General features: G+C 47.1%; 1 protein-coding gene across 3 annotated transcripts in view; it reads left to right on the top strand.

The window, feature by feature from the left end:
• The window catches only part of CHDH (choline dehydrogenase), a 34,724-nt gene that overhangs the window by 3,664 nt on the left and 9,294 nt on the right, over nt 1-21,766 (top strand). Inside the window, exons 1-4 of one of the 3 annotated variants that reach the window (XM_033210139.1) lie at nt 1,436-1,454; nt 2,639-2,709; nt 20,141-20,902; nt 21,572-21,723. In XM_033210139.1, coding sequence (XP_033066030.1) covers nt 20,200-20,902; nt 21,572-21,723 — 855 coding nt within the window. In that variant the 5' untranslated portion in view covers nt 1,436-1,454; nt 2,639-2,709; nt 20,141-20,199. Of the gene's footprint in view, nt 1-1,435; nt 1,455-2,638; nt 2,710-20,140; nt 20,903-21,571; nt 21,724-21,766 lie in introns of those variants that run through there. The other 2 variants (XM_033210138.1, XM_033210140.1) reach the window with 2 other exon arrangements.

The following is a 21,766-nucleotide window of genomic DNA, read 5'->3' as shown; positions in this document are numbered from 1 at the left end:
GGGTCCAGCTTCCACCCACACAGGTGGAATTTTCCACTTCGTTCTTTTGCAAATATTAATCAAAGCCCTGGCTGGTCAACAGTGGATTCATTGTCTCGTGAAGAGTGAGCCGTTTCTAGCACATACTGGCTGTCTCCCAGGGACTCTGGTGGTGAGCCTGAGCTGGGAGAGGAGCTGTTAGGAGCACTCCTGGCATCGGTGCTCCCTCAACCCCATGTTCTGCTCCAGGTGGTTAAGCTTGGTCAACTTTAATGCCTGCTTTGAGGGAAAGACCCTGAAGCCACACTGAGGGCTTGCACCCTACTGTTCCCAGCAGGGCTACAAAACTGCATTTTCTCTGCTGTAGTAGAAGGGGCTGACCCAGAAAAGCCCACAGACTCAGGCCAGGTGTTAACTCAGCTTTAATCCCACTCGTCCTGGTTCCTAGGAGAAACCCCTTGAAGTCACATACATGTGTTCTGTTCATGGCTGTGGTCCCTGGGCCTTGTCTCCTGGGTACTTGCATTGATTTTCACATTGTTGTTATCACACTGGGGTCTCAAAGAAAGCCTGGAATGCAGAGGAGGCAGGAACTGTTGTGGTTCTCTCAAAGCTCCATCTGTAAACAGGGGTGATGAAGTTAGCCTCATAGGGCTGCAGGGAGGACCACCCTGTCAACCTACGTTGGGCCCTATGTTGGGCACATGCAACAGGATTGGTGGTATATTTTTTGATCCATGATACTTGAATGTATTTGTTATTAATAATATTATTGGTCATAGATGTAGCATCACATTCCACACTTTATGGAGGAAGAAACAAGATGAGTGTAAGAAGAGGGAGGATGAAACTCAGGCCATGCTGTGAATTTGATAAAATCACTATGTGGTTTGGTTTTAGCTTTGTGCTTTGTTTTTCTTTTCTTTCCTTTTTTTTTTTTTTTGAGACAGAGTTGTTCTGTTGCCAAGGCCGGAGTGCAGTGGTGCAATCATAGCTCACTGGGTTCAAACAGTCCTCCTGCCTCAGCCTCCCAAGTAGCTGGGACTACAGGTGCACACCAGCACACCACCATGCCTGACTTTTTCTTTCTTTTTTTAATTTTTATTGTTTAGAAATGGGGTCTTGCCATGTTACCGAGGCTGATATTGAACTTCTGGCCTCAAGCAATCCTCCTGCCTTGGCCTCCCAAAGTGCTAGGATTACAGGCATGAGCCACTGCACCTGGTCCTTTTAATTATTTGAAATGTATTTTTAGCTCTTGGCCCTCAACAAAACCTACGAAATGAGTGGTTGCATTTTCATTTCATAGATGAGGAAACTGAGGCCCAGGGATGCTAACCACGAGTGGTAGCAGAGTGGAGACTGCAACCTAAGGATCTTGACCACCAGCCACTTTCAGTTCTCTTTCAGTGTAGTAAAACTTGAACATGGAACACCAATGCATGAAACCAACACAGGTGACATTGCATATTCGTGTGAGTTTAGTTTGTTTATTTATTTATTTATTATTTATTTTTGAGACAGAGTTTCACTCCTGTCGCCCAGGCTGGAGTGCAGTGGTGTGATCTCGGCTCACTGCAGCCGCTGCCTCCTGAGTTCGAGTGATTTTCCTGCCTCAGCCTCTTGAGTAGCTGGGATTACAGGCACCCAACACCACGCCCGGCTAATTTTTGTATTTTCAGTAGAGATGGAGTTTCAATGTTGGCCAGGCTGGTCTCGAACTCCTGACCTCAGGTGATCCGCCTGCCTTGGTCTCCCAAAGTGCTGGGATTACAGGCGTGAGCCACTGCACCCAGCCTGTGAGTTTATTTTCTAACTTTATATTTGTGATTTGTGTGTGTGTGTGTATCATAGTTAGAACAGCGATCCCATTTTCAGGAGCACACTAGAAACCTGGGGCCATGGGTGCAGGTTGATGTCTTACACTAGCCCCAGGTCCTGATTTATTTCGGTATTTTAGTGATAGAGTGATTTCCAGTTGATACAAAGAAGCAGTCAGTTTTTCAAACGCTCACCTTGCAATCTTAGGACCCTCTGCAGTTAAACCCATCCAGAAGTTTGAAGGGGAAACAGCAGTGGGCATGTATGTGAAAACTGGCTGGCTAACCATGGCTGGCCAAGGTGCTTTGACCAGCAGGGGCACCTAGCACACAACCTGGACCTTGCAGTGAGCTATGATCCTGCCACTGCACTCCAGCCTGGGCGACAGAGGTGTCTGCTGGAAGTGGCTCTGCTTGTACTGGTGTGGAAGTGTGCCAATGAGCGCAGAAAATCAAACAGGCTTTGCAGCGCCTGTGATGCGTTTATAGGAAGTACTGGAGTCGGCACAGCAGACGGTGGGAAGAGAAGCTTTGTCCTGGCGTCTCTGGCCAACCTCCTAAGCTGATGGATTTGGGGTCTCCAGGGGATCCATGTCTGGTACATAGCAGTGCTTCTCAAACTCTCCATGGTGAAAGACTAGATGATTGTTTTTAAAATTTTAATCTTTCATGGGCCAATTTTTAAAAATATGAAAATTGTTATAATAAGATTGAAGATATATAAAAAGATAAACCCATTATCTGCTTATTAGACTCGACAGACATGAGGTTGCTGTGTCAAATGATAAAACTGTAAACGTTTCTACCCTCTGACTTGGTTCTGTACTTATCTTTCTCAGACAATCACAAAAAGTGCGTAGGCCAGCCCTGGTCACAGAGTGCACCATATCCTGTCACTTCTGCATGTGAGGTGGGTATTTTTTAACTGAGATTTCAAAAAAAAAAAAAAAAAACAGGTTAAAAGTTTACTTGAAAAAGGCAGCTGGCAATGAGCATTTGCAGAACACCCCAAACTTCTGGGGAATCGTTGGAAATCCCTCGCCGCCCACCAGGCCCTGTGCCACAGAGATGCTCCCACCTTTTTGCTTTTCCTCACTTCTCTAGTGGGATCTGAGATTTCAAACAAACAGCAACTACAAAAATCCTTTTTATCGTGGAAGATTTGAAACCTATATAAAATTGGCCAGAATAGATGATGGAGACGGGAATTTTGTGTTCTCATTATATAACTTTGTTAGCATCACCTCATGGGGGTCCTGTTTTGTATGTCCCACTGATCGCTGGGGTGACTGTAAGCCAAATCCTAGATAGCTTTTTTTTTTTTTTTTGAGACAAGGTCTTTCTTTGTCATCCAGGCTGGGGTACAGTGGCAGGATCATAGCTCATGTAACCTTGAACCCCTGGGCTCAAGCAGTCCTCCCACCTGAGCCTTCTAACGAGCTGGGACTACAGGTGTGTGCCACCATGTCCAGCTAATAAAAATTTTTGTAGACATGGGATTTCAAAATGTTGCCCAACCTGGTCTTGAACTCCTGGCCTCAAGCAATCCTCCCACCTCCACCTCTGCATCCCAAAGTGCTGAGATTAAGGGGTGTGAGCCACCACACCCAGCCTTAAATATTTATCTTTAGAAATAGTTAGAAATAGTTGAATTATTCTCTTCCGGTTATTTTGAAATGTATAATAGATTGTTAACTACAGTTACCATACTGCCCTGTCAAATACTAGATCTCATTTCTTCTAACTGTATATTAGGTATTTCTTCTATCTAACTGTATATCTTCAACCCCCCATTCTCCCTTCCCTTCCTGAACTCTGATAACTACCCATCTATTCCCTGTCTTCATGAGATCCACTTTTTTAGCTCCCCCACTATGAGTGAGAATGTGGTTTTTGACTTTCTGTGCTTGGCTTATTTCATTTAACATAATGACCTCCAGCTCCGTACATGTTGCTGCAATTGACAGGAACTCATTCTTTTTGACAGTTGAATAGTACTCCATTATGTATATGGATCATATTTTTAAAAAATCTGTTTGTCCATTAATGGATACTTAGGTTGATTCCATGTCTTGGCTATTGGGAATAGTGCTGCAGTAAACATGGGTGTGCAGATATCTCTTTGATATATTGACTTCCTTTCTTCTATATACCCAGCCCAGTAGTGGGATTGTTGGATTATATGGTATTTCTATTTTTAGTGTTTTGAGGCATCTCCATATTGTTTTTCATAGTGGCTGTACTAATTTACATTCCCACGAACAATGTACAGAGGTTCCTGAAAGGGTGAGTTTAAACAACATAACCACAGTATCATAGTCACGTCTGACAAATAATGATTTCTTGACATCCTCACATACGTACTCAGTGTTCAAATGACCAGGGTCCAGTGAAGAGCAGCACGTTCTCATGGTTGGATCTTGCTCCTCTCACAGCCTGTTGGCTTCCCATTCTCTCTCTCATCTGTCTCTCCTTTATCCATTCTATACTTGGATTTACTGTTGAAGAACTGTGTGGGGTTTCCTTGCACCTGGATTCTGCTGATGATGGACCTTTGCAAGTTGCTCTGACCTTTGCGTTTCCTGTGAGTTGGTGGATTGATCTAGAAGTGTGATCAGATTCAGGTTTGAACTTTTGGACAAGGATGTTTTGTACGTGGTGTTCAGACCCCTGCCTGGACCGTATGGAGAAGTCGGTCTTTTAATTGCCTCCTGTGTGTGAAGTCACCTTGGTGAGTCCCAGCTGACCCTCACCCATATCTTTTTCTCCTTCTGCTGGTCCTGGCTCCCCCTTGTTCTGAGATCACCCTGGCTGCTCTGTGGAGAGCTGGTTCTGGAGTGGCCTGAGGAGGCAGCATTAGTAGCAAGGACACTGCTAGGACGTTGTGGGGAGGGTCCCAGTGGGAGATAATGGGGCCTGATCCATGTGGTGTCCAAGGGGTGGACAAAAGTGGGCGGATTCTGCAGCACCAGCCTCATCCGTATGAGAGAAGCTACTACCACCTAGGCCTCAGCTTCTGTGTCTGCTTTTCCTCCCCGGATAGTGCATTGTTATATACCAGTCACATGACAAGCGTTTGTTGAGTGCCTGCTGCGTACCTGGCTCTGGGGGCTTCCAGCTCTCCCCCACTGCTGTCTGTAAGTGAATGCACATGGTAGGAAGAGCAGCTCTGTGGATGGGCTCTGCCAGGTGGGAGCTTGGTAACTTGTGGCCTCTGAAGCCTGCCCTGTGCCTGGCATGAGGAAGAGCCTTCAACTCCCCTGGAGAGGGAACAGCAGTTGTCTTATCTCTTGCTGCTATGTTACTGCATAAGAGCTGGGACAGCAGCGCCTTCTGTCCCCTCGGCCTGCCTCTGGCTGTGCTCTGGCTTACCCACGCCCACCTCCCCACTTTCACCCGAGGCCCTCTATGCCACAGATCCCACTCACCCAGGCACAGTGCAGCCCGGAGTGCAGGGAGTTCACATCTGGAGCGGAGTGGCCAGTCTTCCTCAGGGGCCAGCCTGAGGCACTGCACCCCCTTAACCCCTAGTCTATCAGGTGCTTGACTCTGGGAGGGGCCCCTAAGGGATTCGGGTCTCCTCAGCAGCGACCTCTGTTGCACCCTGCCTCCTACCCATGGCTGGGCGCCCGCAGCACCTGCATAGACTGGATCCACAGACACGCCTGTGAGGGAAAGAAATGGTAGGTGACCCCGAGGAGCCGTCTCTGGAGGTTGAGTGGCCTGGGCCCCCCACCCCTGTCTGGGTGTTAGAACTCCAGGTTTCCAATCTTACATTCTCTTTTTTTTTTTTTTGAGACAGAGTCTCACTCTGTTGCCCAGGCTGGAGTGCAGTGATGTGATCTTGGCTCATGGCAACCTCTGCTTCCCAGGTTCAAGCGATTCTTTTGCCTCGGCCTTGAGTAGCTGAGACTTCAAGGTGCGTGCCACCACGCCCGGCTAATTTTTGTATTTTTAGTAGAGATGAGGTTTTGCCATGTTGACCAGGCTGGTCTTGAACTCCTGACCTTAGGTGATCTACCTGCCTCAGCCTCCCAAAGTGCTGGGATTACAGATGTGAGCCACTGTGCCTGGCCTCCCACCTTACATATACTCTGCTTTTGGTATAGACCACCGTGAAGGTTTTAGAAAGTGGGGCAGCAGCTAGAGAGTGGAGGGGTGTGTGCGGAGGGCAGAGGCCTGGAATGTGGAGCACAAAGTCCCCAGGCTAAGGAAGCACCCACTGTGGGGCAGCAGAGGGGAGGCAGGAGGGCAGACTCACTTCGGAGGAGCCACAGGCATTGGAGGTGCCCGCAGAGGCCAGCGCCCACGCCTTATCAACAGGAAACCCCTGCCCTGGGTTACACAGTGAGGCCTGGCAGAGCTCTGATGCGATGTCAGACTTCAGGGCTCCACCTCGGGTTTTTTTGGCAGCCTGTAGCCTCAGCCCAGCCCCATCTGCCCCTCTTCACCAGGAGGATCCAGAAGGCAGGTGGGCTATGCCCGAGCAGCCAAGGCACAAGGGGCCACGTGGTGTCGCCTCGTGCACACTGTCCAATATCATCTCCCAGGTAGCAATTTCCAATTCAGTTGTTAATTGTGTATCAATATGTGGGAGAGGAGATTCCTGGGAAGAAAAAGTTGACACTGAAGAAAATGCTTTTTTTTTTTCCTTTTAGAGACAGGGTCTTGCTCTGTTGCCAGGCTGGAGTGCAGTGGAACAGTGCTAGCTCACTGCAGCCTTGAACTCCTGGGTTCAAGTGATTCTCCTGCCTCAGCCTCCTGAGTAGCTAGGACTACAGGTACACACCACCGTGCCTGGCTAATTAAAAAAGGTTTTTTTAGAAAAAATTTCTGGGTCTTGCTATGTTGCCCAGGCTGGTCTTCAGCTCCTCAACTGCATCAAGCAATCCTGCCTCAGCCCAGAAGATGCTTTCAAAAACATTGTTTTAAACTTTTTAATTGAGGTGCAACATACATACACTAAAGTGTCCATCGTGTTGGTTTTGATCTGTATGTATGCCTGGGTAACCATCACCAGGTTTGGATCCAGAACATTCCCAGGGGGTGCCTTCTGTTGGTCCTGGCACAGGTGTATGAGCTCAGCATCCACATCTCAGGCTGCCCAGGTTGGGTTTGCTGTAGGCCGCGTGCATCCTCATCCCCTGCATGTGTCTCCTCAGCCAGCATGACAGAGCGCCAGCCTCAGGCCAGGCTCAGCACACGGTGGGAGGCAAGGGCATGGAGCCCTCAGCCAGGGATGTGGGCCTTCCACAGCTCATCTCACTGTTAGCCTGTTGAGGTCCCAGTAAGTGGCACAGAGAAGTCCCAGAATGGATGTGGTCAGTGGTGAGGAGGTCTTCCCAGGGAAATTCATGCCCGAGGGAAAGTGAGGAGTGAATAGGTGAAAGGAGGTTAGGACCTGTACCTGGAGGAGGGAACAGCATGTGTGAAGGCCCTGAGGAGGAAGGGAGGGTGGACCAGGCACCTGGAGCCCTGGGAGTGAAGCTCGCAGTGGGATGATGGCCACAGAGGCAGGGGCCTGGCCTGATCGGGCTTAGGACAAGAGGGCCTGGGAGGCCATGGGGAAGCTTGTCCCACTGTCTTAGGGAGGTGGGGGGCCTGAGTTGGGGGTGGCATGAGATTCCTGTAGGAGGAGGAGCAGTTGCCAAGTGTTGCTCCCTGGACCACCACTGCCTCTGGGCCCATCCAGGCCTCATTCTCAAACTGGGATCCTTCCCACCCTGGGCCACTGCACTGCACTCCCCTCAGCCCACCACAGGGCTGGGTATTCAGATGGTTGTGCTCCTGGGAGGCTCTGCTGGGCTGTAGGAAAGCAGCCAAACCGTCTTGGCTTGAGACCCCTGGCATGGGAACTTGGTGTCTTGCACCCTTTTGTGTGCTGACTATGACCTTTTGGCTCCTGTGATGTGGCTTTGTTGGTTGGGCCTGTGGTGGAGGGGGTCCCAGCCTTTGGCTTGACATGGGGCAGGGGCTTGACCTCTTCAGGCTGGTTTCCCTCTCTGTGACATGGGGCTGATGGTGATGGAGTGATGATGAAGACCCTCCATCCCACCCAGCATCTTTGGGGGCTTAAATGTTATAACCCGTGTGACGTGCTCAGCAGGGGTAGCTGATCCTCTTAATATAACTCAGTTTGGTCCCCTGGTTTAATGGAGCTGTATGATCAGACAAAGGCAGCCACAGAGCAATGTGTTCTTACCCACACGAAGCGCAGCCTAGCATGTAGGGAATCTTGTTCGAGGTCTCACAGAGGTTGCATGTCAAAGCCAGTACTAGAAGGCTAGATGGAAAAAGCAGGTGACCTGCCCTGAATCCTTCTTTGGTGAATGACCCCCAGATGGGTAAAGGTGGCCATGGCCCTTACCACATGTTTTGTAGTTACCCCAAAAGACTGTCATCATCAGCCTGGCCCATGGGCACAGGTGGTGAAGGTCAGTGCAAGCCTGGGGCGGTGCTGACTTCAGGGTGCCGAGGCTCAGGGCTGTAAAGTAACTTTCTGGGCTTTGAAGCTCATGAGTAGCTGAGCTTTGTGCTGGGACTACCCGAACCTTGTCCACAATGGGCTATGGTGGCCACTTCTTAAATGTGTTAGCAGGGTTCTTTCGTGTGGATGGACTCACTTTTTTAATGGGCAGTCCCTTACTGGGGGAGTGTTAGGTTGTTTGTAATTTTTTGCCGTTGTAAACAACACAGGGACAGGCCCCTTGTGCTTGTTTTCCTATGGTTGTGCAGAGCTCTCTCTTGATTAAATTCCCAGAAGCAGGATTGCTGAGACAAAGGGCTGTACCTTTAAATTGCATCTGTTTTTCTGGAAATGCTGACGTGCTCCCAGGCTGAACCCAAAGTGGAATCATTGTTTATCATTGGCCTTGTCCAGCCTGAGTTCCTCAAAGGCTGAGCAAGTTTTAGGCATCATTTTGCATGCAGGACTAGGCTGGTGTGGCTCGGCCTCGCTCCAGAGTTCTGTCTTCACCTCTTGGGCGACCAATGAAAGCTAGGACTGTAGTGGCCAAAGGATCTGATCCTATAGGACACAGTACACTGCACTGGCCGAGAGCTAGAAAGAAAACATGTGTGCACACCAAGATGTGGTGAGGGAGAAAGTGCTGCTGGGAGGCCTGCGCAAAGGGCCCTTTCAGGAAGCTTCCTCAGTACTCCAGCTGTGTGACTCTGTGGGCAGATGTGCTGCAAATATGGGTACTCCTGGAATGGTGCATAAGCATTTTCTTCTGGGCGTGATCCTTTTGCAACTTCACTCTACCAAAGTTATAAAATGTGTTGTGCAATTGGCCACATGCTCAAAATTACATGGAAATCTGTCTTGTCATATAAAGCAATCAGTTTTCTGACCACAAAATTCAGCAAACCTTTCAATAGCAGTCTTTGGATCCTTTTTTTTTATTTAGGGAGTCTCGCTCTGTCCCCCAGGCTGGAGTGCAATCTGGGCTCACTGCAACCTCTGCCTCCTGGGTTCAAGAGATTGTCCTGCCTCAGCCTCCTGAGTAGCTGGGAGTACAGGTACCTACCACCACGCCTGGCTAATTTTTTTGTATTTTTAGTAGAGACAGGGTTCACCATGTTGGCCAGGCTGGTTTTGAGCTCCTGACCTCAAGTGATCCACCCGCCTTGGCCTCCCAACGTACTGGGATTACAGGCCTGAGCCACTGTGCCTGGCCAGTTTTTGACTACTGATTTGAGAATTTGAAATGAGAATTGTTAGCTGTTGCTACAAAGGGCTATGGCAATGAAAGCCACCAGCCATAATGAGTAGGAGGTGGTGGCCCCCGTGTTTGTTACTCCTCTCTCTGCTTGATCCACGCACTGCGGCCCTCACTGGCACTGGGGGCAGGGGTTTCGAGTTGACCGAAGCCTTGCCTCCCACACAGTGGTGCTGCAGGGACCAGATATCCAGCACCAAGGCCGGCCGGCCAGATGGAAGGTGTGGCTTGGTGGGGCTGCCCAGTGCCGCAGGAGACCTCATGTCACATGAATCTTTTCCTCTTGACTGGAAGGTAGAGCAGGCAAAAGTCTCTTCTTCCTCATGCATGGTGGTTGGCAAAGCCACATCGTCCTCTTCTGGTCCAAGCACTAGACTGGGCCTGGGCATGTTTGGTTTCAGGAAACAGAGTGGGCTGGGGATGCAGGCAGGAATTCGACTCCAACACCCGGAAATGAACACATATGCTATCCTGTCTTTCCCTGCTCCCATTCCTGCCCACCTTCCATCCTGCCAATGCCAGGCAGCCCAGGGAAGTGGAAGGGGCTGCTTCCCTGGAACTCCTGCCCCACACCAGTCAGTCTGCCCACCCACCCACCCAGCCTGGGAGGGCACTAGGCTAGCAGCTTAGGAGGCCCCTCCCTCGTGGGGAGGGTGGGAGTGTCAAGGGGAGGTGTTGGAGCAGAGTTGTGATACGGGGTGGGGTTTTCAAATGATTGGGGCCCAGAAGAGTAAATGACCTGGCGCCACCTCAGGAAGAAGGGGTCTGTCTTCACTCCTGCAGGGTAGGCTCGCTGCCCCCTTCCGAAGCTCCTTTGTTGCCTCTTGATCTTGTCGATTTTAATTATCGTCATTTACTGCAGACCCTCAGTAAAACTACACAACAACAAACACACATGTGCCTGTCATCTAGATCAAGAAAGAAAACATGACTGGTGCAAATGAAAACCCCCAGGAATACCTCCCTGCTCAGAGGTTACTACTGTCCTCAAGTTTCTTTATACCTTTCTCCTTCATAGGTTTGATTTCCTTAACAAAATCCAGAATTCAGTTGCATGTAGGATTTTGTTGGTGATTTAACCATTTTAAGCGTAATTCAGTGGCATTAAGTATATTCACAGTGTTGTGCACTCATCACCACCACTATCCGTTTCCAAATTTTTTTCCATCACCTCAAACAGAAGCTCTGTTTCCCCAAACAATAGCTCCTTGTTTCCCTTCCCCTTATCCCCTAGTAACCTCTAATCTATTTTCTGTTTCTATGGATTTGTCTGTTCTGGGTAACTCGATGTAAGTGGAATCATACAATATTTGTCCTTTGGTGTCTGGCTTATTTCACTTAGCATAATGTTTTCAAGGTGCAGCCAAGTTGTAGCATGTGCCAGAATTTCATTCCTTTCTAAGGCTAATATACTATTATATATATGCACACATACACACACACACACCACGTTTTGTTTATCTACTCACCTATTTTTGTTTGTTTTTGAGACAGAGTCTCGCTATGTCACCCAGGCTGGAGTGCAGTGGCGCGATCCTGGTTCACTCCATTCTCCTGCCTCAGTCTCCCGAGTAGCTGGGACTACAGGTGCCCACCACCATGCCCGGCTAATTTTTTGTATTTTTAGTAGAGACGGGGTTTCACCGTGTTAGCCAGGATGGTCTCTATCTCCTGACCTCGTGGTCTGCCCACCTAGACCTCCCAAAGTGCTGGGATTACAGGTGTGAGCCACCGCGCCTATCCCTGCTCACCTGCTGATAGACATTTGAGTTGTTTCCACCTTTTTGCTATTGTGAATAATGATGCTGTAAACATTGGTGTAAGAATAGCTGTTCAAGTTTCTGCTTTCAGGTTTTTGGAGTATATACCTCGGAGTGGAATTACTGGATCACAAGGTCTGTGTTTAGCTTTTCGAGAAACTGCTAACCTGTCTTCCACAGAATTTGCAACATTTTACATTCCTACCAGCAGTGTGCAAAGGTTCCCATTTCTCCATATCCTCATCTCATCAACACTTGTTACTTTTCTTTTTCTTTCTTTCTTTCTTTCCTTTCTTTCTTTCTTTCTCTTTTCCTTCCTTCCTTTCTTTTCTTCCTTTCCTTTCCCTTTCCCTTTCTTTACCTTTCTTTCCCTTTCCCTTTCTTTCCCTTCCTTTCCTTTCCTTTCCTTTTTCCCTTCCCTTCCCTTCCCTTCCCTTCCTCTTCCCTTTCCCTTCCCTTCCCTTCCCTTCCGCTTCCCTTACCCTTCCCTTCCCTTCCCTTCCTCTTCCCTTCCCTTCCTCTTCCCTTCCCTTTCCCTTCCCTTTCCCTTTCCTTTCCTTTCCTTTCCTTCGATGGAGTCCAGCTCTGTTGCCAGGCTGGAGTGCAGTGGCACCGTCTCGGCTCACTGCAACCTTTATTATAGCCATCCTGATGGGTGTGAGGTGGTAATTCACTGTGATTTTGATTTATATTTTCATAATGATTAGTGATGCTGAGCATCTTTTCATGTGTTTATTGGCCATTTGTGTTTCTTTCTTAGAGAATGTCTATTCAAGTCCTTTGGCCATTTTCTATTTGGGTTGTTTGTTGTTGAGTTATAGTTTTAAACATATTCTAGATATTAATCTCTTATCAGATATATGGTGTGCAAATATTTTCTCCTATGGATTGTCATTTCATTCTTGAGAGTGTCCTTTGATGCAGTAAATTGTTTAATTTTGATGAAATATAACTTATCTACAGGTAGGGTGACACAAGCACCCCTGTGGCCACCACCACTGGGACTGTGCTGGGTCAGACCTAAAATCAGTACAGGACTGGGTCTTGCCCAAGGCCTGCTGTAACCACTACATGGCTACCGTCTGTATTCACACAAGGCCTCAGGGCTCTACAGTCATCCAGCAGTGAAGCCAGCCAGGCTTGTGGCCTTCCCTTTGGGGCGGCAATTTTTCCCAGGCCCCAGGCAGGTCTAGAGATGCTGTCCAGGAGCCAGCTACTGGAGTCAGAAACCTTAGAAAGCTACCTCATGTTCTATTCTACTGCAGCTGAGCTGGCACTCATACCATGTGACACAGTCCTTCCCACTTTTCCCTTTCCTTTCCACAGGCAGAGGGGCCTCACACCATGGCGACCACCACAGGCCCACAGGGAGGGCTGCCAGGATACCACCCGCATTCACTTAAGGCCCAAGGGCTCTTCAGTCAGCTTGTGGTGAATGCTGCCAGGCCTGAGACTCACCCTTCAGGGCAGTGGGCTCCCCTGTGGTCCAGGGTTCGTCCGGAAAGGCCACCTAAGAGCCAAGGCCTGGAATCAGGGAACCAAGAGCCCTCTTGGTGCTCTTCTCCACTGTGGCCAGCTGGTGCCTGATTTTTGGTTGCTATGAAATTGCTCCCTTGGTGCAGATAGTTGTCAAACTTGGTGTTCCTGTGGGGTGGGGGACGAGGGGGATGATCGATGGAGCAAAGAGAAATTTGCCATCTTGCTCTTCTCCTCCCTGATTTCAGTCTTTTAAGATGTATTAAGACTTGTTTTGTTGCCTAACATATGGTCTCTCCTGCAGAATGTTCCATGTGCACTTGGAAAAAGTGTGTATTCTCTTGTAGTGAATGTTTTGTATATATCTGTTAGGTCTCCAGCTGGTTTATAGTGTTATTCAAATCCTCTGTTTCCTTACTGATCTTCTGTCTGGCTTCTGTCCATTACTGAAATCGGAGTATTGAAGTCTCCAGTTATGATCGTAGGTCTGTTTATTTCTCCCTTCAAATCTGTCATTGTTTGCTACGTATATTTTGGGGCCCTGATATTTGGTGCATATATGAATTTCATGTTTTAAAACTTCACATATATACAAATTTATGTGAAGACAGATATCTATAATCTCATTTAGGCCACAACCTCCTATAATTTTCTTTTTGTGTGCTGAATATATTTTTAGGATTCATCCATGTTGATGTAAGGTGCTATTTTCTTCATTTTCACTGCTGTCTGGGGTTTCTTTGTATGACCAACTGAACTATAACTTTTTCTATGTCCTTTGTATTTCCATATACATTTTGAAATCAGCATTTCCATTTCCACCAAAAAAAAAAAAAAAAGCCGGCTGAGATTGGCATTGCATCAAATCTATAAATCAATTTGGGGAAAATTGACATCGTAACAATATTGGGTCTTCCTATTCATGTTGTTTATTTAGGTCATCTTTAACTTCTGTCAATGTTTTGTAGTTTTCAGTATATAGGTCCTGCATGTATTTTAAGTTTATTACTAAGTATGTCATGTTTCCTGATGCTCTTGTAAGTGGTATTGTTTTGTCTTGTGGTTACCCATGGAGGATGGGATCAACCCCCCACTACCCAGAGTTGGTTTGAATGTTGAGACTAATGACATCACACACATTACCAAGTGGCTATGATAGGGTTTACTGCTCACATAATGGAGCTTTATAGGGAGAGCAGGGCAAGCACCCAGGCTGGTCTGCAATGGCTAGACTGTGAAGGAAGGGGCGAGTGTTCCTGGTTTTTAGTATAGTTAGGGAGTGGAGTCAAGGTGAGCATCCCACACATGAATTGGATTTGCATGACGTGAACCTCCCCATTGATACTCCGGGCAGGAGTGCCAGGGCTTTTTTATTCACTTGCCCAGGTGTGGGGCAAGAGGGGAAGAGGGAGGGATGGAGCTTGAAAGCTGTCAGTAGTGAAACATCAAAAATGGAGTCAGACGGGTGGATCACGAGGTCAGGAGATCGAGACCATCCTGGCTAACATGGTGAAACCCCGTCTCTACTTAAAAAAAAAAAAAAAAAATGGAGTCAGGGTCTATTATAGTTTTAAAATACTTTTTAAAAAGGCAGTTTTAGGCTCACAGCAAAATTGAGAAGAAGGTGAAGAGCTTTCCTTTATAACCTTTGCCCTCACACATGCATAATCCTCCCATTAACATCCTCCCACTAAAGTGGTACATTTATTACAAATGATAAACCTATATTGGCACATCATTATCACCTAAAGCCCATAGTTTACATTAGGGTTCACTCTTGGTATTGCAAATTCTATAGGTTTGGACAAGTATATAATGACCTGTATTCACCACTGTACAGAAAACAGAGTAGTTTCCCGCTCTCAAAATCCTCTTTGGTCTGCCTGTTTATCACTATCCAAACTCCTGGCAACCACTGATCGTTTTACTGTCTCCATAGTTTTGCCTTTTTCAGGATGTAATGTCGTTGAACTCATATGGTTTGTAGCCTTTTCTGATTGGCTTCTTTTACTTAGTAATATGCATTTAAGTTTCCTCCTTGCTTTTTTCATTCTTCCTGGCTCATTTCTTTTTAGCACTAAATGATATTCCATTGTCTGGATGTACCAGTTTATTTATCCATTTACCTACTGAAGGATATCTTGGTTGCTTCCAGCTTTGGCCAGTTATGAATAAAACTGATGTAAATATTTATTTCCTGCTTTTTGTTTGGACATAGTGTTCACTTCCTTTGGGTAAATACCAAGGAGCACAATTGCTAGATCATATGGTAAGATTGTGTTGATTTTTACAAGAAATCACCAAACTGTCTTCCAAAGCGGCTGTACCATTTAGCATTCCCACCAGCCATGAATGAAAGTTCCTGTTGCTTCACGTCCTTGTCAGCATTTGATGTTGTCAGTGTCTGGATTTTGACCATTCTAATATGTGTGTAGTAGTGTCTCACTGTTGTTTTAATTTGCATTTTCCTGATGACATATGATATGGAGGATCTTCTCATATGCATCTTTGCCATCTGTCTCTCCTCTTTAGTGGGGTACGTGTTAAGGTCTTTGGGCCATACTTTAATCAGATTATCTGTTATTGAGTTTTAAGAATATATTTATTTGTGTATTTACATAGTAGTCCTTTATAAGATATATGTTTTGCAAAGATTTACTTCTAGTCTGTGACTTGTCTTTTAATTCTCTTGATAGTGTCTTTAGCAAAGTAGAAAACTCACATTTGATTGAAGTCTAGCTTATCAATTCTTTCCTGGGCTGTGCCTTTGGTATTATAATACAAAAAGTCATCATCAAACCCAAAGTCATCTAGATGTTATTTCTGCTTTACTATCTTCAAGGAATTTTATAGTTTTATATTTTACGTTTAGGTCTGTGATCCATTTTGAGTTAATTTTTGTGCAGGGTGTAAGGTCTTTGTCTATATTTACTTTGTGTGTGTGTGTATATGTCTAGTTATTCCAGCTCCCTTTGTTGAGAAGACTTTCTTGCTCTATTGTGCTGCCTTTGCTGATTTGTCAAAGATCAGTTGGCTATATTTATATGGGTCTATTTCTGGGCCCTCTGTTCTGTTCCATTGATCTATTCACCAATATGACACTGTTTTGATTACTGTAACTTTATAGTAAATCTTGAAGTTGAGCAGTGTCAGTCCTCCAACTTTGCTTCTTCACTTTCAGTATTGTGTTGGCCATTCTGGGTCTTTTGCCTCTACATATGTATTTTGAACCAGTTTGTTAATATCTGCAAAATAACTTGCTGTGGTTTTAACTGGGACTACATTGAATTTGTAGATGAAATTGAGAAGAACTGACATCTTGACAATATTGAGCCTTCCAGTTTGCAAACATGAAATCTCTCTCCATTTATTTAGTTTTTAAATTTCATCAGGGTTTCATAGTTTTCCTCATATAGATCTTGTACATATTTTGTTAGATTTATACCTAAGTATTTCTTTGCGATGCTTATATTTATTTAGGGACAGGGTCTTGCTGTCACTTAGGTGGAGGTGCAGTAGTCCAAGCTGGAGGGCTGGAGTGCAGTGGCTCAATCATAGCTCTCTGCAGCCTCAAGCTAGGACAGCAGGTATGCACCACCACACCCAATTAATTTATTTTTTATTAGTTATTTTTGTAGAAATGGGATATTTAGTCTGTTCTCTCATTGCTATAAGGAACTATCCGAGTCTAGGTAATTTATAAGAAAAGAGATTTAATTGGCTCATGGTTCCACAGACTTTACAGGAAACATGGCTCGGGAGGGCTCAGGAAACTTACAATCATGGCAGAAGGCGAAGGGGAAGCAGGCATGTCTCACGTGGCTGTAGCAGTAGGAAGAGAGAGAGAGAGGAAGGGGAGGTGCCACACACTTGTAAACAACCAGATCTCGTGAGAATTCACTATCATGAGAACTGCAAGAGGGAAGTCTGCCCCTACAATCCAGTCATCTCCTCCAACATTGGTGATTACAATTCGACAAGAGATTTGGGCAGGGAGACAAATCCAAACCATATCAGATGGGGTCTTGCTATGTTGCTCGGGCTGCTCTCAAACTCCTGGCCTCAAGTGATCGTCTCACCTTAGCCTCCCGAAGTGTTGGGGATATATGATCCACTGTGCCCAGCCTGGGGTGGTAATTTAAATGGTATTGTGTTTTTAATTTCAAATTTCACTTATTTGTTGTTGGTATGTAGGAAAGCCGTTGGCTTTTATATATTAACCTTGTATCCTGAAACCTTGCTATAATTGCTTATTAGTTCCAGGAATTTTTGTTGATTCTTTTAGATTTTCTACATAAGCAATCATATCATTAGCAAACAAAGACAGTTTCATTTCTTCCTTCCCAATCTGTGTACCTTTTATTTCCTTTTCTTGTATTATGACATTAGATAGGACTTCCAGTAAAATACCGAAAAGGAGTGGTTCAAAAGGACATCCTGGCCTCATTCCTGGTTAATGGGAAAGCTTTGAGTTTTTTTACCATCAGGTATGATGTTAGTTGTAGGGTTTTTGTAGATATTCTTTACCAAGTTGAGGAAGTTTCCTTCTACTCTTGGTTTACTGAGAGTTCCTATCATTAATGGATGTTAAATTTTGTCAAATGCTTTTTCTGCATCTGTTAATATGATCACGTGAGTTTTCTTTTTCAGCCTGTTGATTATTTTTGAATGTTGAGCCAGTCTTGCATACCTGAGATAAAGCCCACTTGGTTGTGGTATGTAATTCTTTCTATACATACTTTGATTCAATTTTCTAATATTTTTGTTGAGTGTTTTTGTCTATGTTCATGAAAGATATTGGTCTGTAGTGTTTTTTTATTGTAATGTCTTTGTCTGGTTTTGTTATGAGGGTGATGCTGGCCTCACAGAATGAGTCAGAAAGTAATCCCTCTGTTTCTATCTTCTAAAAGAGACTGTACAGTATTGGTATAATTTCTTCCTTAAATGGTTGATAGAAATCACCAGTGAACTTAGTCAAGCTTGGTGCTGTTTTGGAAGGTTATCAATTGTTGATTCAATTTCTTTAATAGATATTGGCTTATTTGGAGTGTCTTTCTTCTTGTGTGAGTTTTGGCAGCTTGTATCTTTCAAGGAATTAGTCCGTTTCATCTAAATTATCATCTACTTTATTTTTCAAGATGTATTCCTGGGTATAGATAACTTTTCAATTTCAGTAAACTAGGACTAGAGTTTTTTTTTTTTCCTTTTAGTATTTAAAGTTGTCACTCCATTATCTTCTGGATTGCATGTTTTCTGAGAATTTTGCTGTCATTGTTATATTTATTCCTCTGCATGTTTTTTGTCTGGTTATGTTGATGATTTTCTCTTTATTTCAAAGTTTCAGCAGCTTAACTATGATGTATTTAAATATGTTTTTGTACTAATCCTGCTTGGGATACTCTAATCTTCTTGAATCCATGGTGTTTTGTCTTGCACTGCTTTTGGGAAAGTCTCAGCAATTATCTCTTCAAATATTTCTCCTTGCTTGTTCTCTGTCTGTTCTTCTTTCCCCCTGGCCCTCCTTCCCCACTGTTTCCCTCTCAGACTCCAGTTATCCATACTTTAGTTTGCTATTGTTCCAGAGTTGTTTTTTCTCTCTTTCCCTCTTTATATTTCCAGATTCTTTTCTGTGCTATATTCAATTAAAAATTGTTCATTTCTAACATTGTGTTTTTTCTTGCATTTGTTTTTTTCTATAGTTTTCAATGCTTGTCTGAAATTTCCTATCTGTTCAATATGTTGTCCACCTTTTCAATTATATCTTTTATAATGTTCACCTTGATTAAAGCCCTTGTTTGATGGGTTCTAACATCTGGGTACATTACTCCTTGGTCTGTTTCTGTTGACTACTTTATCTCTTGATAAGGAGTCATTTATTTGCCTTGCTTTTTGGGATGTATCCTAATTTTTTTTTTTTTTTTTGAGACAGAGTCTTGCTGTGCCGCCCAGGCTGGAGTGCAGTGGCGTGATCTCGGCTCACTGCAAGCTCCGCCTCCCGGGTTCCCGCCATTCTCCTGCCTCAGCCTCCCGAGTAGCTGGGACTACAGGCGCCCGCCACCGCGCCCGGCTAGTTTTTTGTATTTTTAGTAGAGACGGGGTTTCACTGTGTTAGCCAGGAGGGTCTCGATCTCCTGACCTCGTGATCCACCCGCCTCGGCCTCCCAAAGTGCTGGGACTAATTTTTTATTGAATGCTAGACCTTGTGTGTAATGGGATAGTGGAGACTGAGGTAAACAGTATGCCTAGCAAAGGACCTGTCTTTCATTCTGTTGGGTTGTTAGTGTGGAGTGTTGTCAGTCTGGTGAGGAGTGATGTGGGGCCTGGAGCGCTGAAGAGTTCTTCTCAGTGTTCCAGCGGCCTTAGACATACCATTCAGGAAGCCCCAGACATACCATTCATGCCACCTCTGTCTCCTATGCCTGTGCAACAGTGGGGAGGAGGAGGAGAACAAGCCTCTGCACTCCACTGGTAGGCTGCTGTTACTTGATGCAGGGCTTGTGGAAGGGGTGGTGAGATTTATCAGGGTTTCTTTTTGTTTCAGACTCAGTCTTGGGCAGGCCTTGTTGGTCTGAGCCTCATGGGTGGGGTGTTGTCAGGTGTTCTTTTCAGTGGAGGTTTTCATGACATATCCTGTTTTTTTTTTTTTCCTACCTCTGTGCACTATGCTGGGATTGATTTGAACATTGTTAGGAAAGGGCCCTTTCAAAGCTATTGCCGTTTTTGTTAAACACTAGCATTCTACAGAGTGATCTTTGAAGAGTGTAGCTCTAATCCTGACCCTGCTTAAAACCCCTCTAATGCACTCCATGGCCCCTTGGGTCAAAGGCTTTGAGCTCTACAGTCTTGTGCCTCTCATGCTGATCTTCCTTCAGTTATTTAAGTCTTGTCCTTCTCCCAGGCCCTAAACCATCTGTTTTGAAAGCAGATGTCTTTCTGTGTATTGCTACAAGAACTGGGTGGGGCAGGGAACAGTGCCTAGCACATGGTAGGGGCTGAGCCCGCTGTCTTGAAGGGATGAGTACAAGTACTCCGTTTTCTTTCTCCCTTGGAAAGCCCTTCACTCCCCTGCCTTCCAGCAGGCGAACTCCAGCCCAGTCTCCAGGTTCATACACAGGGCACAGGGAAGCATTTTACCCCTCAGTTGGGGGGGGGGGGGGCTTTCTGCTGCCCCACCCCCTGCCCTGTGCCTGTCCATCCTGGTACATACAAAACAGTTCTGAAATTTCTGTGTTCCCCTCACTTCCTCCTCCTAGTTCCTTTGAGCAGCCACCTCGGGCTGGGCCTGCTGCACCCTGCCCGGGCAGGCCGTTGGTGAGCATACCCTGGAACTTTGCCTTACGTGCGTGCGGAGTTAAGATTTTTAAAGCCCCTTTTCCTGTTTCAGGGAGAAGTGAGTCATCTCATTCCCCTCCGTGGATCCGAGGACTTGGGCTAGATAGAAGCATGTGGTGTCTCCTGCGAGGCCTGGGCCGGCCTGGAGCCCTGGCACGGGGAGCCCTGGGGCAGCAGCAACCCCTGGGTGCCCGGGCCCTGGCCAGCACGGGCTCCGAGAGCCGGGACGAGTACAGCTACGTGGTGGTGGGCGCGGGCTCGGCGGGCTGCGTGCTGGCCGGGAGGCTCACAGAGGACCCTGCCGAGCGCGTGCTGCTGCTGGAGGCCGGGCCCAAGGACGTCCGCGCCGGGAGCAAGCGGCTCTTGTGGAGGATCCACATGCCCGCGGCCCTGGTGGCCAACCTGTGCAACAACAGGTACAACTGGTGCTACCACACAGAGGCGCAGCGGGGCCTGGACGGCCGCGTGCTGTACTGGCCACGAGGCCGCGTCTGGGGCGGCTCCTCATCCCTCAACGCCATGGTCTACGTTCGTGGGCACGCCGAGGACTACGAGCGCTGGCAGCGCCAGGGCGCCGATGGCTGGGACTACGCGCACTGCCTGCCCTACTTCCGCAAGGCGCAGGGCCACGAGCTGGGCGCCAGCCGGTACCGGGGCGCCGATGGCCCACTGCGGGTGTCCCGGGGCAAGACCAACCACCCGTTGCACTGCGCATTCCTGGAGGCCGCACAGCAGGCCGGCTACCCGCTCACCGAGGACATGAATGGCTTCCAGCAGGAGGGCTTCGGCTGGATGGACATGACCATCCATGAAGGTAGCGGCCTCCCTTCCCATCGCCTGCCTTTTCTTTAAAAGCACTACCCCCTACCCCAGCCCAACCCATCTCAGCCCATGGCTCCGGGCTCTGGGCTCCTGGCTGCAGCATGGTCAGGAGGCATGGGCAGACTGAGGCTGGCACGAGCGGGAAGAGATCTGGCTCAGTATACCCCCCAAGAGTACAACCCAGAGTCTTGAGAGTGACCCAGGATGGTGACCCTAGGCGTTCTCTGCGCCTCTGGCCCGTGTTGGTGTGGGGTGTGGATAACAGAGAATCAGCTCTCTGGACAGAGAGCCTAAAGTCCTCTAGGGACTTGCATATGGGGAAACCGAGGCACAGCATGGTGAAAGGCCTTGCTCACAATAGGACAGAGGCAAGCCAGGGCTGACCCGGAGCTCCTGCCTGCCTCTTGAAAGCTCTCACCCCTCTGGCCGTGCTCCTGGTCTCTGTGTCCCCATTTGAGGGTGAAGGGTACTTTTCCACCTGGGTCCAGGGGACCCCAGGCTGATGTGGACTCAGTAGGGCAGGGTCTTTACGTCTCAGCTTTACTTTGAAGGTGGGACTTGCAGTCAGAGCTGGGTGTATCCACTTTCTCCAGCTCCTTCCTCCTGCCCAGGTGCCAGGGGAGGGCAGAGCCGTGCCTGACCACCTCACTCCATCCTGCAGGCAAACGGTGGAGTGCAGCCTGTGCCTACCTGCACCCAGCACTGAGCCGCACCAACCTCAAGGCCGAGGCCCAGACACTTGTGAGCAGGGTGCTATTTCAGGGCACCCGTGCAGTGGGTGTGGAATATGTCAAGAATGGCCAGAGCCACAGGGTGAGTGGACTGCAGCTGGGGTCCTGGCAGAAGGGGGTGGGCA

The sequence above is a fragment of the Trachypithecus francoisi genome, unplaced genomic scaffold, assembly GCF_009764315.1.
Source record: "Trachypithecus francoisi isolate TF-2019V2 unplaced genomic scaffold, Tfra_2.0 Lachesis_group0, whole genome shotgun sequence".
Lineage (NCBI taxonomy): Eukaryota > Metazoa > Chordata > Mammalia > Primates > Cercopithecidae > Trachypithecus > Trachypithecus francoisi.
Note: the sequence above shows the minus strand (reverse complement) of the source record. Positions and strands in the feature narration are given on the sequence as shown.